Source organism: Natrix helvetica (assembly GCF_964273705.1).
Source record: "Natrix helvetica genome assembly, chromosome: 5".
NCBI lineage: Eukaryota > Metazoa > Chordata > Lepidosauria > Squamata > Natricidae > Natrix > Natrix helvetica.
In genome coordinates this window covers 54,773,598-54,790,859 of record NC_138551.1, presented here as the reverse complement: position 1 = coordinate 54,790,859, position 17,262 = coordinate 54,773,598, and the positions used below count along the sequence as shown (strand labels likewise).

Below are 17,262 nucleotides of genomic sequence, written 5' to 3'. Positions count from 1 at the left end.
GGACCTGTAATTCAATAGCCACAACCTTGCATTATCCACTTCCAGCCATTCCTAAAATTGTGCCACTTCTATGATAATTGTTATGTATTTTAGTGTCCTATATTTTAAATGCCTTTTTTTGATGTCCTATTTTTAAAATGTTCATAATGATAGCTTCATTCTTAATCTTTCCAAATTAGGGAAATTATGCTTAATATGCCTTCAATATATAAGAGTAATATTAGATTACTTTTATTCAGCTTTTTCCATTTATCTGCAATCAATTATTTCTTCTATTAAACAACAATACGTATTGGGCTTTAACATTATAATACAGATAGTCCTTGACTTACAACCACAAATGAGCCCAAAATTTCTGTTGTTAAGTAAGACATTTGTTAAGTCAGTTTTGCCCCATTTTACGACCTTTATTGCTGTTAAGTGAATTCCGACAGTTGATAAGTTAACAACCCAGTTGAATTTGGCTTCCTCATTGACTTTGCTTATCAGCAGGTCCCAAACTATGATCTCATGACTTTGGGACATAACAATGGTCATAAATATGAAACCAGTTACCAAGCATCTAAATTTTGGTCACATGATCATGGAGATGCTACAAAGGTCATAAGTGTGAAAAACAGTCATAAGTCACATTTTCAGTGCCGTTGTAACTTCAAATTGTCACTAAATAAACTATTGTAATTCGAGGACTAACTGAGTTTTCTTTTTCTGAACAAAAATACATGCCATTATATGTGAACGTAATGCAAAATAACACAGAAATGTATAGTTGTTCGGGAAATTGTGTGTCCTTAAAATAGCTTTTCTTTATTCTTTTTACTGTAATGCTTTAGGAACATTATAGTTTTCTGTAATCTGTTATGAAAAACTATTTATAATATAAAAAGAGATTATTTTTGTTTCTTCTGTGTCTTATTGTTTTGTTTTGTCTTGTTATCGCCAGGTTAAGTTTTGATGAGGGAAGATCTTGGAGCAAGTACAGTTTCACCTCCATCCCGCTGTTTGTTGATGGGGTTTTGGGAGAGCCTGGAGAAGAGACTTTAATAATGACGTGAGTAAATGTTATTTATTTTTATAAATAAATACACACATTCACACCAGCCATTTAATGGGCTCCATTCCACTCTGGGTTCCTCAGCTCCTCTGGCATTATTAAATACGTAGTATCTCACATGAAATAACACTAATAGGATCCACTCTATTATTGTTAAATATAGACACTATAATAGATGAAATATCATTTGTAATGTAGGAATATAAATAGAATATGGAGTGTTACACTGATTACTTCAATATGATTCTAGTGTACTCTTCAGTGGTTTTTTGCAAATCCTCAAAATGGTGGGGATTTTTTGGATGGAGATTCAAGCAAAGGACACTTTTGGATATGAACATCTAAAGAAGGAAAGGGGCGTGCCTTTCTGCTAATCAGCAGAGCACGTCAGATGTACTTCACTGCTTTATCATGTATTGAGGAGTCCGGGAACATAAGCCCGGTCTGTAAAATAAAATAGCCAATTTCAGCAATTCTCTCCTGTCTTGAACTTTAACCATATTGAAGTAGAGCAATTTGCATCTGTGAGATGATGCACCAACGCAGATTGTAGTTGATTTACGGTACATAACATAATGCTTAATTTTTCATCAAGTACTATGTAGCAGAACATTTATCCACTAATTCCTGTTAATAAATAGTTTTGTGCATGGGTATGTGTGGAAGGGTGTTTATGTGTAAGAAAAGTTACACTGCTTTGATTATTGCTATATATTTAATGTTTGATTATTGGAGTTTTAATTTGTTCAAATTCATGCAGCCAGTTTCCAATAGAATAACCACCATTTTCTTCAATAATAGTGGAAATCAGCAATTTATAAATATTGTAAATAAATGAAAAAAATAAACAAATAATACTAGTATTTGGGTTTGGAAGCTTCCTTCCTTCTTTCCTCCCTCCCTCCCTCCCCCCTTCCCATAAATCCCACTCTTTATATACTAGCCACCTGTGCTCATAATTAAATCTGTAACTTACAATATCGTTGAAAGCTGTTATTATAACTGCAATGTATCACTAAAGAGATTAGAAGCTTGTTTATGATTTCCTGTATACACCAGATAAGCCCCTTTTTTATTATGGGCCATAACTTGTAAGGGGATATGTATAGAATTATATTCATTTCATTTTGCTGATCTGTTAAAATAAAATAGTCTCCTACTATTATAATCATTCAATGTCTTTATTTAGCGTTTTTGGACACTTCAGCCATCGTTCTGAGTGGCAGTTGGTAAAAGTGGATTACAAGTCCATTTTTGATAGACGGTGTGCGGATGATGATTACCGACCTTGGCAGCTTCATAGCCAGGTAAAAAGTCTGACCTAGAATTGAATTAAAATGTAATATAGTAATTAATTAAAAGTTGAGATCAACCTAATTTATTGCTTCAAAATCATTGAATCCATCACCCCTTAACACTTTGTATACAGTCCAACTAGTAAGCATTTATGGTGAAAGGTAAAACCTGAAACAAATTGGAGAAGAAAATGGCTTCGCATTTCATTGTTTTGAACTGAATGGTGAATTTCTCCCCACCTATTTTGAAAGACAAGGAGGTACAGAAATAGAAACAGGGCTGGTCCCAAGGCCAGACCAAAAAAAAGCTATCTCTGCCGTGTTCAGTTCAGTTTCTGGACAGAAAACAATATCTTCCTCTCTTTAAAATGTGCAGTCTTAGAATAGTTCACTTTCCAAAAAAAAAAAAAAATGTGCCCAGTGTCCTAGTTTCTCCGTGTCATTTGCCATCCTTACAAACCAAAATAACCTTCAATTCCAAAATAATTTAATCTAGTCACACTGTTACACTAGACACTAGTTAATGGCACTAAGTAAGAATCAGTTCAGTGTTAATTTGACTGTTGCCAGTTCTTAATTCTCCTTATTTGGGAATCTACATGGTTGTTTTCTCAAGTTCAGCTGGCTGAGACAGGCAACATTCGGAGGCCCTGCAATGAGGCTGCTACTGAACATTTAAAAAAAAAATCTGTGTTATGGACAGAACTACTCAAAACTACCTAACTACTACAACCAACCAATACAAAAGGATATTAAAGGGAAGCTATTCTCAGACTTGGAAAGCCTAATCACAGCTAGGTGTCATAAATTTACAAGAGTATAGGATTTCTAGGCCCTATCAACTCACTTTGGTTTTTTTTTTCAAGGCAGCCTCAATCTTATAAGAGATGGCTGGGGGCTTTATAACCAGGTGTGGACAAGCAGTTTGGATAGCATATTGAGCTTGGCGCTTGAAGTCAGGGTGGACTCATTCATGACTGTTTGACATTAGAAAGCTCCCGGCCATCTCTTGAAAAATTGAGGCTGCCTTTTAAAAAAAAAGTTACTTACTTTTTATTTAATAGAATTTTGGTCAAATTACTAAAACCTAGCTTCTATATTGTATGTGCTGTGTTTTATTCCCGGGGGTCTCATTCCAGGGAGTAGGTGGGTCGAAGTTTTTTTTTCCCCCTCTGATGTGGGAATGGGAAAGGAATAAATCCAGGTTTATACTTTTTGCTCATAGCCATACATATATAGTAGGTAGCCCTTGACTTGCAAGCATTCATTTATCAACCGTTCGAAATTATAATTGCACTGAGAAAAGTAACTTACAGTGGATCCTTGCACTTATGCCCACTGCAGTGTCTGCACAGTCACAGGAATCAAAATTTGGACGCTTGGCAATCGGCATGTATTTATGAGGGTTGCAGCATTCTGAGGTCACATGATCAACATTTGCAATCTCACCAGCAGCTTCCAATAAGCAAAGTCCATGGGGAAAGCCATCACTCATTTAACAACTATGTGGTTCACTTAACAACTGCAGTGATTAGCATCACTGGGGCAAAAAAAATGTAAAGTTGGGCAGAACTCACTTAACAACCACCTTGATTAAGAATGAAAATTCTCATCCCAGTTGTGGTCTTAGGTTGAGGATCATCTACACACACACATTTCTTTTCCATTATAGGCCTACCACTGTGGTCTTTGTGCCACTGAATATGCGGCGACTTTGTTCTCACCGTAGAAAAATATGAATGGTCCCCACTGTTTCTTTTTGCATTAGTATACGATAATTGTTTACATTTGCAATTTGCAAAAATGCACCTGATTACTGTGGTAAAAGCCTTCATATCTTTTCTTTGCTCAGGGAGAAGCATGCATCATGGGAGCCAAAAGGACTTACAAGAAGCGTAAGTCGGAAAAGAAATGCATGCAAGGCAAGTACGCCGGAGCCATGTCCTCTCAGCCATGTGTCTGCACAGAAGCAGACTTTGACTGGTGAGTTGTGCTTAATAACGGAGAGTGTACAAGGTCACAGCTTATATGGATTTGGCTATAGGTGTGCATGTAGCCTGACTTTCTTCCAGGGGACAAAAAAAGCCCTAGAGATTGGATAGAAGGGAATCGTCTTTCTAAATTAATGTGGCACTACCTCAGCACATGCTCCTACATTAGTAAGGTTATAGAACATCCTATATATAGTTCATAAATGGTGACATCAGGGTTTCATGACTTGAATGCATGTTTCGTCCTGTCTTGCTAGTAAGACGGTAGTAGGCAGTAACATACTATTACCAATTCATGTCTGCATTAGTGAAGAATAATGCAGAAGTAATCTTGGTGCAATGATACATGCTAATGTTCTCCAAGCACTTGAAAAAGGGCAGCATTAAGGGGATATCAAGCTCTAACCTTTTCATGGCTGTCCAAAAAGGTGCTGCAGGGTAATTGCAACTTAATTCAACTAAATGCAATTATAGGCTTTGCACCCTACAGGTCTCCCATTTATACAAGTACTGTAGTCTCATTTAACATAGTTAGTTTCACTGCAACCTTTCTTATAAATATAACTCCTCACTCTCCATGCTTCCTACACTCAGTTCCTAAATCCTGCTTGCTATGCCATGTTTTATAATATCAGTGACAAGCTATAAGAACAGAAACGAGCATGCAGTAAGAATTGAACATTCTGGATTTAATAATTTGTTTGTTTCTTTATGCATTTAATCAATTTACATGGTTGCTCAACCATAAGCTGCAAATCTGCGCAACTAACATAGAATTAAAGGCAGAAGCAAATCTACCAAGGTGAAAAAACAACACATATGAAAATATAATGTAATTAATACCAACTACCGTCATTCAATTTCCAGTCATTACAGAGAGCCTCATTCTAGGAAAGGCCAAGTCTCTGCGACCTTTCGGAGGCCAAAAGATCACTGCATCTCTGGGGTTATGCTGCTCCTGAGGAAGGAACAGGAACTAAAATTCTTCTCATTAAAAATCAGAATTCAAGAAGACTAGAATGTAACATTTCTTAGCCCATCTCAACAAATAGAATGCAAGCCAAAATAGACAAGAAACCAGTAAGACACTACCTATCCATTATAGACAAATTCAAATCATAGAGACCAGATGGATTACAGCCCAGAATTCCGAACAAGCTGGTGGACGTGATCCTGAAACCACTGAACCATACCTTTCAAACATCCTGGAGCACTGGGGAGTTACTAGAAGATGGGAAAAGAGCTGTCATTATTCCCATCTCCAAAAAAGGGAAAAAAGGGATCCAGGAAGCTACAGACCTCATATCAACAGCTGGAAAGATCCTGGAAAAGCTAATCAAGCAACAAAACATGTGCACACCTAGAAGCAAGCCAAGTTGTTATTAGAAATCAACATGGATTTGTCAAAAACAGTTCATGCCAGACAAACCTTATTGCATTCTTTGACAAAGTCACTAAATTAGTGTATCAGTGAAATGCTGTGGACATAGTATACTTGGACTTCATTAGACATTTGACAAAGTAGAAAACAACCTACTACTTGCTAAGATAGAAACATGTGGCTTAAATATCATCTCATCACTAGATGAATTTGTAATTACTGAAGCACCACACTCAATATGTCTTAATGGAACTACATTTATATGGAGTGGGGTATCCAAAGTACTATCTTAGGCCCAATACTCTTCAACATATCCTCAAATTTGCAGATGACACCAAGCTGTGTGAAATAGCCAACTTGTCAGAAGATGAGATCAAAAGCCAGGAAGATCTTGACCAAGTTGAATACTGGCCCTATCCAACAAAAGCAATTCAGTCGTCAGAAAAGTGAGGTTTTTAAGCAAGAAAAAAAATCATACATGGGTATAGAATAGATGTATCTAGCTTAATAATGAGACAAATCTAGGAGTCTTGGTGGACAACCATTTAAATATGAGCCACCAGTTTGCTTCAGCTGCCAAAAATGCAGTCCCAGACTGTATCAACAGGATAGAATCAAAATCATATGAAGTGTTAGTATCACTTTTATACTGCTTTGATAAACCCACATTTAGAATACTTAGTAGTTTTGGTCAGCATGGTATAAAAAGATGTTAAGGCTCTAGAAAGAGAGAAACAAAGATAATTAAGGGCTAAAACATATGAAGAATGGTTGCAAGGACTTGGTATGTAGTTTTGTTAGACTTAGTCTAACAAAAAGAAGGACTAGGGATGATATGAATCGCTTACAAAGAGCATCAACCTATCTCCAAAGCACCTGCAATAGGAGAAAAAGAAATGAATAGAAACTTCTCAAGAAGAGATCCAAGCTAAAACTAAGAAGAAATTTCCTGACAGTGAGAAAAATTAATCAGTGGAAGGGGCTTGTAGTATTCCTCCACTTACGACCCACTTACCCTGCCTGACTGCCAGCAATAGCCAAGCCGCGTCTGATTGGCTAAGACACGGCTTGGCTGAGCGCAGGCTGTTTGCCTTGTCTGATTGGTTACCCTGCTTGACAGCTCCATATAAATAACTGTCAAGCAGGGAAAGCTTTGCTTCTCTCCTTCATTTGCTGTTATTGCCTGTTACAATTAAACGTTCCAATTTACCTCAGCGGTGTCAAGCCTCCTACTTGCCCACACTTTAACAGGGCTTGCCTTCAGAAGTTGTAAGTGCTCCATCTCTGGAGGTTTTTAAGAAGAGATTGGGCACCATTTGTATGGGATGGTATAGTTTCCTTCTTGAGCACAGGGTTGAACTAGAATACTTCCAAGGTCCTTTCCAACTCTGTTATTCTGTTAATCATATTCATTCATTTATTTATTTATTTATTTTATTTATTTTCCTCCCATCATATTTCAAAGAGACTCTGGGAGCCTTACAACATTAAAAGCATTAACATCATAATAGACATATTTCTAAAGTGATAAAAATGGAATTACAGTCAAAGATAACATTTTGGTTAAAAGATGGGGAGGAAGGGAGCAGGATGCCTGGGAGAGGGAGGTGGGATGCCTCTTAATTCAACAACCACATGCAGTCTAATGTTCCCCCACTGGGGCCACAAGTTATCTGGCACAGCCAGTTATTTGGCCCTTTTAGAAGGTCAAAAGGATGAGAGTCAATCTCACCTCAGAGGATAAGATATTTCAAAGGGCAGGAACCACAACAAAGAAAGATCTTTTCTTGGATCCTGCCAGTCTAATGACTGATAGGACCTGTAGCATGCCTCTTCTGCTGGCCCAGCTGGAGTAAGTCAGTGCATTGGGGTGAGACATTTCCTCAAATAATCTGGATCCATGTCATGCTGAATTTTAAAGGTAATAACTAATACTATGAATTGTATCTGGAAGCAACCCACCATCTAGTGCAGCTTGCAGAGCAATGGTGTAATAATGTCCACCCTAGGACTATCAAGAACTGCCTGCTCTGCCACACTCTGCACCAGTTGAAGCTTTTGAATGTTCTTCAAGAGTAGCCCCATGTACACCTCATTGCAGTAGTCCAAAAGTGAGATAACCAGGGTTGAATGACGAAGCCCAAGGACTTCTGATTCCAGAACGGCCACAACTGACGCACAACACAAAGTTGTACAAAGATTATCCTAGCATGACTGACACCTGCTTTTTCAGCAGGAGTCGCAAATCCAGGACAGCCCCAAAGGGTCAGTCTGCCATAGTGTAAAATGATTAAGATTTATCAATACTGCCATCTAGAACTAAGGTAGTTGAAGTCCCAGAACAAAATTAGAAATAACCCAGAACAAAGTGTTACGGCATTTTGTTTTTAGCTTTTAATGAAAAATATTTTAAATTATATTTATTTGTTTTAGTTTATTTATTTGTTTTTTTAAAAAATCTTTAAAAAAAATCAAGAATCATGTTTGATTATCAGACCAAAAGAAAACCTGTCATTGCACTTACAAGTTTGAATTATTTTCAGATTTGTCACAGATTCTGGGGAAAAGTGTGCACATTTCCTGTGAGAGCAGAATTAGTAATCCCTGAACTGTGCTTGAAAGAATTATATATTAAAGAATAGGAAAGAAAAAGAAAGTCAGTGCAGAGATATTTGATTTGTATGCATTGCCACATTTTACAGCCAGGGGGCAATAGTGTTTCAGGAATGAATGTCACAATGGAACTTAGTTCCAGAAATATTATATCCTAGCAACTGCATAGAAACCAACCTGTATTTATCTAAGTAATAAATGGATTACACAGTGACATATGTGTTATTAAAGCATTTCCTTGCCAGATTTTCATGGGCTTTATTCCAGCATAAATGGGACCATTCCAGCAACAGATCAAGTATTTGTTTTTTCAGAAAAAAGATAAGTCTAGATTACAATACTAATGCATCATCAGTCTTGTTCTGTGTGAATTCTATTTTCCACAGCGTAATCACTTTTAATACAATTTTCCTGACATCCATTTCGGAAGCATTTTTTTTTCATCATTTAACTGCATTACAGAGTTTGGAGAAGTGCTGAATAAATGGATAACTGTGATCCAGAGGAAAACAGTAACTCTGTGGGTACAATTAGGTTGGTTTACATTAAAACACAACTTGAACATATTTCTTCCCCTCTCTATCCACACTCCATCAGTGTTCTTTGACAAGAAAGAAAGTTTCAATTTTAATTTAATAATTAGGTAAAACAATTTTCAAGTAAAACAATAGGATGCATGGTGATCCTAACAAATTTTAAGACCGAAGTCCCAGTAATCCCAGGAGGAGGAGAGAAAAAAAAAACAGATGTCATCTACAACATTCAGTGTAAGGACTGTATCAGCCACTATGCAGAACAGATAGCAGAGAATTAGCAGAGCATGGACACCAACTAGCAGCCAGAATACAGTGAAAACTCCTTCATCTCACTGCAAATGGCATACTGAATCACAATTTCAGATAGGAAACTGAAAGTCCTACACCAAGCAAATCCAAAATGCCAAGGAATTAGACACATGGAAATAAACAATATTTACACACTGTTCAGAAGAGGCAATAAAAAACTAAGAAGGAAACAAAAAAAATACACCCTTTTCAGCATAAACGCACAGATAAACTGGAATTATATTAGATGGATAAAGAATCAACCAGAAAATGATATCCTAATCAATGAACTACCAAGCAGAAAACCATACCCCACTAACACTGACAGAATGGGAGGGGGAGCAAACCCCACACTCAAAGGCAGTGATGATGTTATCTATTGGAGTAAAGAAACATTTGCAAGCAAACAAGAACCGAGGACTCTGCAGTTCCAGTTCAACCCTGAGCTACTTAAATTCTCAAATCTTAGAATTTCATTAAAGCCTAATCTTACATTTGGATATAGATTGTCCGCTTTATCGCTTTAAAATGCATATCTGTGTGACCGGTGGTGGGATTCATTTTTTTTTTTACTACTGGTTCTATGGGCGTGGCTTTGTGGCTTTGGGGACCTGGTGTAGCTTTGAGGGTGTGGCTTTGTGGGCATGACAGGGAAAGGATACTGCAAAATTCCCATTCCTTCTCCACTCCTTGGAGAAGGTTACTGCAAAATCCCCATTCTCTCCCACTCCACTAACTTGCTTTCCGGCTCCGTTCTCTTGTTCGGGGTAACAAAAGAAGATCAGCTGGCAATCAGCGGGGGCGGGGCCAGCCTATTTGCCAGTTCTCCAAATTTCCAGAACCAGTTCTCCAGAACCTGTTAGAACTGGCTGAATACAATCTCTGTGTGTGACGTATTATGGATGCTTGGATTAAAAATTGGAAAAACATGGAAAACTATATGCACACTCCTAAACAAACTTACCAGATTCAGTTTATGGTCAGTCACGTATTCACTCAACCAGAGCCTACTGAGACTCATGGATCTTGTAAGCATCCCATACTCTCTACTTGGGTTTTTCAGATAGGTGCAGGTTGAGCAATCAAAACACATAATCCTGATCAACAACTAAGATATACTGTAATTAGATATTAATTAACTGAACACTGAGGCATAATGTTCTTCTTCTTAATTTGTTCCTTACTTTCTTCTTCTGATTCATGTATTCCTTGCTAATTGCTTTGCAACTTCTTCTTCAAGCTCCTAGCAGAAGCTCCATTCCACCTCTCCATGTTTTCTCCTAAATTTCTCAGCTTTCACCCCATTTGCGCATACTCACTCTGTCTCTAGTTGTCCACTAATTCTTATTTCTGTAACTTCCCCCTTTTTCACCTGTTTTATTTTCTCCTCCACATTCTTTACTTTCCTCTCCACATTCTTTACTTTCCTCCCCACATTTCCAACAATATCCCTCAGATTCCATACATCTGTTTCTAAAGTGACTAAATTTAATGGGTAAGCTGCATCAAGCCAAGGTATCTTGGAGCATTGCAGTCCACCCAGCACTCCAAACAAGCATTGGCAGTCACTTATTTCACTGGACAACATTTTTTTTCAAAAGTTTTTTCTTCCTGAAATACTTTTGATGATTATAATAGACCCCTTCAAACTAAACATCACTATAATTTCAGAATCTTGAAAAATGTGAAATCAATGTTAATGTCTATAATGTATTTATTTGCATAATGTTTCGGACTTGCTGCTTGAGTTAAACAGGACCAAAAATATTTTGCTGCTGATTTTTGTGTCTTAGTGTCTGATGAATCTCGCTGCAGTATCCAACAATTAGCCAGCAGTGAGAGATCCAGTTGGTCTGATACCCTTTTTCCATTGTGCCAATGTCCTTGTAAAAACTTTCATCACGTTTGTCAGTAATTGCACCTAGATTTTCAGGAAAAAAGTCCAAGTGTGAGCCTTCATTGATGTTCCACTTCATGATCTTGCATGCAGTAAGAAGTTTCTCAACTAGCTAAAAGTAGTTTGGTGCTCTGTAGTTGCCAAGAAAATTTTCAACGACATTTTGGGATTATGCATGACTTAATGTCCTGTGTCCAATAAAACTCCACCATGACTTTGAATCCTAATTTGGTTTAGTTCTACATTTTGGATTATTCTTAGAGGATGTTACATATACAGTGTACAGAGTATATATACACTGTGTGTGTGTGTGCGTGCATGTGTGTAAGAGAGAGAGAGACTCTTTATCATATGTGTGTGTGTGTGTGTGTGTGTATATATATATATATGTGTACATACATACAACATACATACATACATACATACATACATACATACATACATACATATATATATATATATTCGTAGATTTTCACAGGTATAGGTATGCTGGCCTTGTTGTATTCGGGTCTTTTCCCCTTGTAAGCTCAATCTTACATGGGAAAAGACCCGAATACAACAAGAATACAACAAAACCATATATATGTTTTCGTAGATTTTCACGGGTACAGGTATGGAGGTTTTGGTGTATTCGGGTCTTTTCCCGTGTAAGATTGAGGGTATCTTGGCAACGTTTTGACGAAGTCCCACTCGTCATCCTCAGGCTGGTGTCTTCGGCCTCGTGCTTGTGTGAGCAAAGCGAGATCAGAACTGGTGTGGGTGTGTGTGGAGTGTTGGCTTTGTTGCTGCAAGCAGATTGGTTGGCTGTGTTGTAACATCTTGATTAGTTGATAGAGTTGATGTTTGCAGATTAGTCAGCTGTTTCGTAACTTCCTGAGGTACTGGCTGTGTGCCCATTGTTTTTTTTTTTGTGGGTAATGGGCTGTGTGATGACCTCCTGAGCTCTATTGTAGTAATATCCTGAGTCCTGTGCTGCAACCTCCTGGGGGGTTGGCTGCATTGTAACATCCTGAGCCTTTGTGTTGTAACCTCCTGAGTTCTGTGATGTAATGTTCTGAGCAGATGGCTGAGGTGTAACATCCTGGGTTTTGGTTTGGCTCCAAGTTTGCGGTCTAGCCATGTGTTCATGGCATGTGTCAGTTTTCTTTGTGTGGGGGTCAGACGGGGATGCAGCAGTTGGTGATGCCGCCGTGGTTTGGCTTCTGGATGGTGGTTGCATTTCGTCTATGGGAGGGTTTGGGTTTGAGTCTGGTGAGAGTGATTGGTGGTGACGTCCTGTGTTGTTCTGGGTCCGGTGTCGGTTTTCGTGGTTGGGACTTGTTTGTTGACTAGGGCTAGTTTTTAGATGTCTGGTAGGCGGGAGGTATCGTCAGTTTATTCATGTAGTGGGGGTGTTTCTCTATTTCTATGGCTTCCATAATTATTCTTTTGTTGAAATGTTCAGTTTTGGAGATTAATTTGGTTAATTATGAAACCTCGGCTTCGAAAGAAACGTTAGGAGGAGGAGGAGGAGCTTCCGGGGAATGGCAGCTGACTTCTGAGCTCCGAAAATGCTCCGGAGCTCTTTGACAAAGGAGGGGTTGCTGCCGGCCCTTTTTCCACCTTTTGGGCCTCAATGACCACCCTGGTTTTCTTTGAGACCTAATTTGGTCCGTCAGGATGGCAAATAGCCAGAGGGAGATTAAGAAAGCACTGGCTGACATGGGGATTGCAGTTGGAATTGGAGACCGATTATGGCGGCGGCCACCGGAGGGCAGCGCGAGGACGGAGAGAGGCCCGTGACGCAGGATGCCGACGGAAGGCCTCCGAGAGGGCCGTAAGTCGGCTGGAACGGCGCCCAGACCAGGAGGGGAGGCAGGTTGAAGCCAGGACTAGCTGCTGGAAGCTGTGCTGTGTGCTGGAACCAGGCAGAAAGGGGAAGGGGGGCAGAACAGGGCTTCTGCATTAGGGGCAGAACAGGGCCTGTCCTGGAGACAGGCAGGAGCCCCCCCCCCACCTGGCAGACTAAGATCTATTGCCCCCCCCCCACCTGGCAGACAAAGATCTATTGTCCTTTTGCAAACTACCTGCCATGGCTTGTGCCCAGGTGCCCCTGATGACTATAATCTGCCCGTTTAACATCTGGTATCCTGCTGACTTCCTGCTATTTATGACTTATGGCATTTCACCTGCCGGGCTACTCCTACTACCTCTCCCCCTCTCACCCTCGCCATCTGCTATTTTATAACAACTAGCTACTACAAACTATCTGCCCTCTTCCGCCCATAATGGACCGCACCCAGGCCTCCATCTATTTATTTACCATCCATCTTCCAACCAATCACCTGGCCAACATAAGATCTTCCCACCTAGTTGTGATCGTGGACATTTCTTTCCTCCCATTAGATCCTGGCTTATTGATTTTAACATCAACAGCACCCTGACTTTGTCATAGCTTTTTACCATTACGTATTCGAGGTCAGACTTGCTCCAGCTGCGGGAATCCCCCCTCTTGCAGGCATGGCCCTTTGCCCCCTCCGGGGCCCACCTTGATGACGGGTTTGTGAACCCAGAGAGGTGGAGGAAGCGCAAACTTAGGGGTTTTTTAATGAAATGTTTTTTATCCTTTTTAGGGGGCTCCAGGGTGGGGGGGCGGGGGCGGGTGGGTCAGATCAGGAGCGATGTGAGAGCCGGGCCTCCAGGTGTGGTCGCGAGCAGAAGGAGCGGAAGGGAGGAGGAGGGGGAGGATATCATTCCTATACATGGCTCTTTAATTCCAACGGTCGCAGGGAGGGGCAGATACGAGGACAGATTAAGAACTTATAGTCGGTTGGGAGACCGTGGTTGCTGGTTACACCCGGTCGCTTGTACCAATCCCCGCGGTCTAGGTGGTCAAGAGTTACAGACCCAGGGCCTGAGGCTGTTGTTATGCAATGCGAGGTCCGTTGTTAACAAGGCCCCCCTCATTCACGATCTAATTTTAGAGGGGAGCCGGACCTTGCGGGAATAACGGAGACCTGGTTGGGCCACAAGGGAGATCTTCCCCTCGTGGAAATGTGCCCACCAGGCTACCGAGCATTTCACCAGCCCCGGGCCCAGGGAAGGGGCGGTGGGGTGGCAGTAATTATTCGGGAGGACTTAGAGCCGAGGGAGTCTACTGTGCCACAGACGTCCGGATGTGAATCCCTTGTCGTGAAATGGGGCCCTGGGAGACAGTTGGGCCTGCTGATAGTACACCTGGCTCCTCGCTATACATCAGCGGCCCTGCCTGAACTCCTCGAGCTGATCGCATCGGTGGCGGTCGAGACCCCCAAACTTTTAGTGATGGGGGATTTTAACCTGCCATCGATGGGAGAAGCATCAGAGGGGGTTCGGGAGTTCATGGCTTCCATGACAGCCATGGACCTGACTCAATTGGTTCAGGGCCCGACACACGAGGGAGGACACACTCTGGACCTCGTTTTTGTCTCTGGCCAGTGGTTGAGTGATCTGGGAGGAGGGGACTTAACCATCACTCCCCTGTCATGGTCAGATCACTCACTCCTTCGTCTTGACTTCCCTGGTGCTACCTCCCACTGCGGGGAGGTGGAACCGGAAAGCACTAGATGGTTCCGCCCCAGGCGCCTGATGGAACCAGATAGGTTCCAGACGGAGCTTGGGCCACCTCCTGTAACCTTGACCCGCCCCCGGGTAGAGGACCTGGTGGTCGCGTGGAATAATGCGACTACCGGGGCCTTGAACCGGGTGGCGCCTTTGCGGCCTCTCCGGCGGCAACGATCCACCCTGGCCCCTTGGTTTACCGAGGAGCTGAGGGTGATGAAATGCCGCAAGAGACGTCTAGAGAGTCGTTGGAGATCCTCTCGTTCCGAACTTGATCGAACACAGGCACGAGCCCATTTAAGGACGTACCTTGTGGCATTGAGAGTGGCCAAACGCCAATATTGTTGCCACTCTCATTGCATCCGCAGAGAACCGCCCTGCCGCCCTGTTTCGGATGTCCCGCTCCCTCTTGTTTCAGAGGCCGCGGGAGGCCCCTCTACAGGGCAGAGCAGAGGAATTTGGGAAATATCTGCAGGATAAAATCGCTCAAATCCGGAAGGATTGGGTCCCTGTTAGTGGTCCAATGGAGACGTCCGTGGCGAGTCTTGAGGAATCGACCTGGGAGGAGTTTGACTTGGTTGCCATCGAGGATTTGGACAGAATGCGTGGACGACTGCGACCCACCACATGTTTATTGGACCCGTGCCCCTCCTGGCTTGTACTGGCATCCTGGGAGGTTACACGAGACTGGCTCCTGGACCTAGTGAACGCTTCGCTGAGCGAGGGGTCTCTCCCGGCCGCCTTGAAAGAGGCGGTGGTGAGACCCTTGCTCAAGAAGCCTTCCCTGGATCCTTTGGAGCTGGCCAATTATCGTCCTGTCTCTAACCTTCCCTTTTTGGCGAAGGTTGTAGAGAGTGTGGTGGCCTACCAGTTTCCACGGCATCTGGAGGAAAATGATTATCTAGACCCGCGCCAGTCCGGCTTCCTCCCCGGTCACAGCACGGAGACGGCCTTGGTCGCGTTGGTGGATGATCTCTGGAGGGCCAGAGATAGAGGTTGTTCCTCTATCCTGGTCCTATTAGACCTCTCGGCGGCTTTTGATACCATCGACCATGGTATCCTGCTGCGCCGGCTGGAGGGGTTGGGGGTCCGGGGCACCGTTTTGCGGTGGTTCGGCTCCTACCTTTCTGGCCGGACGCAGCGTGTGTTGGCAGGGGAGGAGAGGTCGACCCTACGCCCCCTTACTTGTGGGGTGCCACAGGGGTCGGTCCTCTCGCCACTCCTGTTCAACACATATATGAAGCCGCTGGGTGAGATCATCCGTGGTTTCGGGGTGGGATACCATCTGTACACTGATGATACTCAGCTGTACTTTTCCACCCCGAACCACCCCAACGAGGCCATCGAAGTGATGTCCCGGTGTGTGGAAGCCGTACGGATCTGGATGGATGACAACCGACTCAAACTCAACCCCTCCAAGACGGACTGGCTGTGGGTACCGGCTCCCTGGTTCAGCCAATTAATTCCATCATTGGCCATTGGGGGCATTCAACTTGCCCCCGTGGAGCGGGCGCGCAATTTGGGCGTCCTCCTGGATGCCCGGCTGTCCATGGATGACCATGTGACAGCCGTGGCAAGGGGGGCGTTCCGCCAGGTTCGCCTGGTGCGCCAATTGCGCCCCCTACTGGACAGGGACGCCTTACCCACAGTCACTCATGCGCTGGTGACGTCTCGCTTGGACTACTGTAACGTTCTCTACATGGGGCTTCCCTTGAAATGCACCCGGAGGCTACAGTTGGTCCAGAACGCAGCCGCGCGGGTAATTATGGGGAGTACTAGGTACTCCCATGTGACACCGTTCCTGCGCGAGCTGCACTGGCTTCCTATGGTCTATCGGGTGCGTTTCAAGGTTTTGATAACAATCTTTAAAGCGCTCCATGGCTCAGGTCCTAGTTACTTGCGGGATCGTATTCTGCCCCATACATCCCTGCGACCAATCCGCTCGCACAGAGAGGGCCTCCTCCAGGTGCCGTCTACCAGACAGTGTCGAGGGGCGGCGCCTAGGAGTAGAGCCTTCTCTGTGGCGGGCCCAGCCCTGTGGAATGACCTCCCTCTGGATATTAGGAATACCTCTGACCTCCGCTCCTTTCGTGTAAATCTCAAGACCCAGCTTTTTCAAGTTGCTGGCCTGGCTCAACTTTGATCCAACTATATCGCTCCTGACGGGTTTTTTATTTGGGGTATTTTAATTGCATTCAATTTATTTAGGGGTTTTTAAACATTGTGTTTTTACTTGTTTTTATCTATCAGTTTACCTCCTCCTTGTATATGTCGTGTATATGTCTTGGTATATGTTTTGTTATATGTATGTCGATATATTTATTTCCTATGTTTTGTTGTACGCCGCCCCGAGTCCTTCGGGAGAGGGTGCGGCTAAGAAATAAATATTTCTTATTATTATTATTATTATTCTTTCAAAATCAATTTCATGTCCTGTTGCTTTAAGGTGATGGAACAGGGAGGAAGTTTTTTCTTCTATTCTGACTGCATTCTTATGTTCTGCGATGCGATCCTCTATCTCTCAGTATCAGTGACTTGCGGTGAGATTTATGGCTGGTGAGGCACTGACATCATCACAATCTTTTTATTAAAATGCCTTTGTAATACAGGGGGTTTTAATAAAAGGAT

The 17,262-nt window shown here is 42.5% G+C and overlaps 1 protein-coding gene across 1 annotated transcript in view; it reads left to right on the top strand.

The window, feature by feature from the left end:
- SORCS1 (sortilin related VPS10 domain containing receptor 1) overlaps window positions 1-17,262 on the top strand; it is a 454,044-nt gene that overhangs the window by 385,725 nt on the left and 51,057 nt on the right. The window contains 3 exon segments of the mRNA XM_081955321.1: window positions 944-1,051; window positions 2,244-2,361; window positions 4,202-4,332. Of these exon segments, the coding sequence (XP_081811447.1) occupies window positions 944-1,051; window positions 2,244-2,361; window positions 4,202-4,332 (357 nt within the window).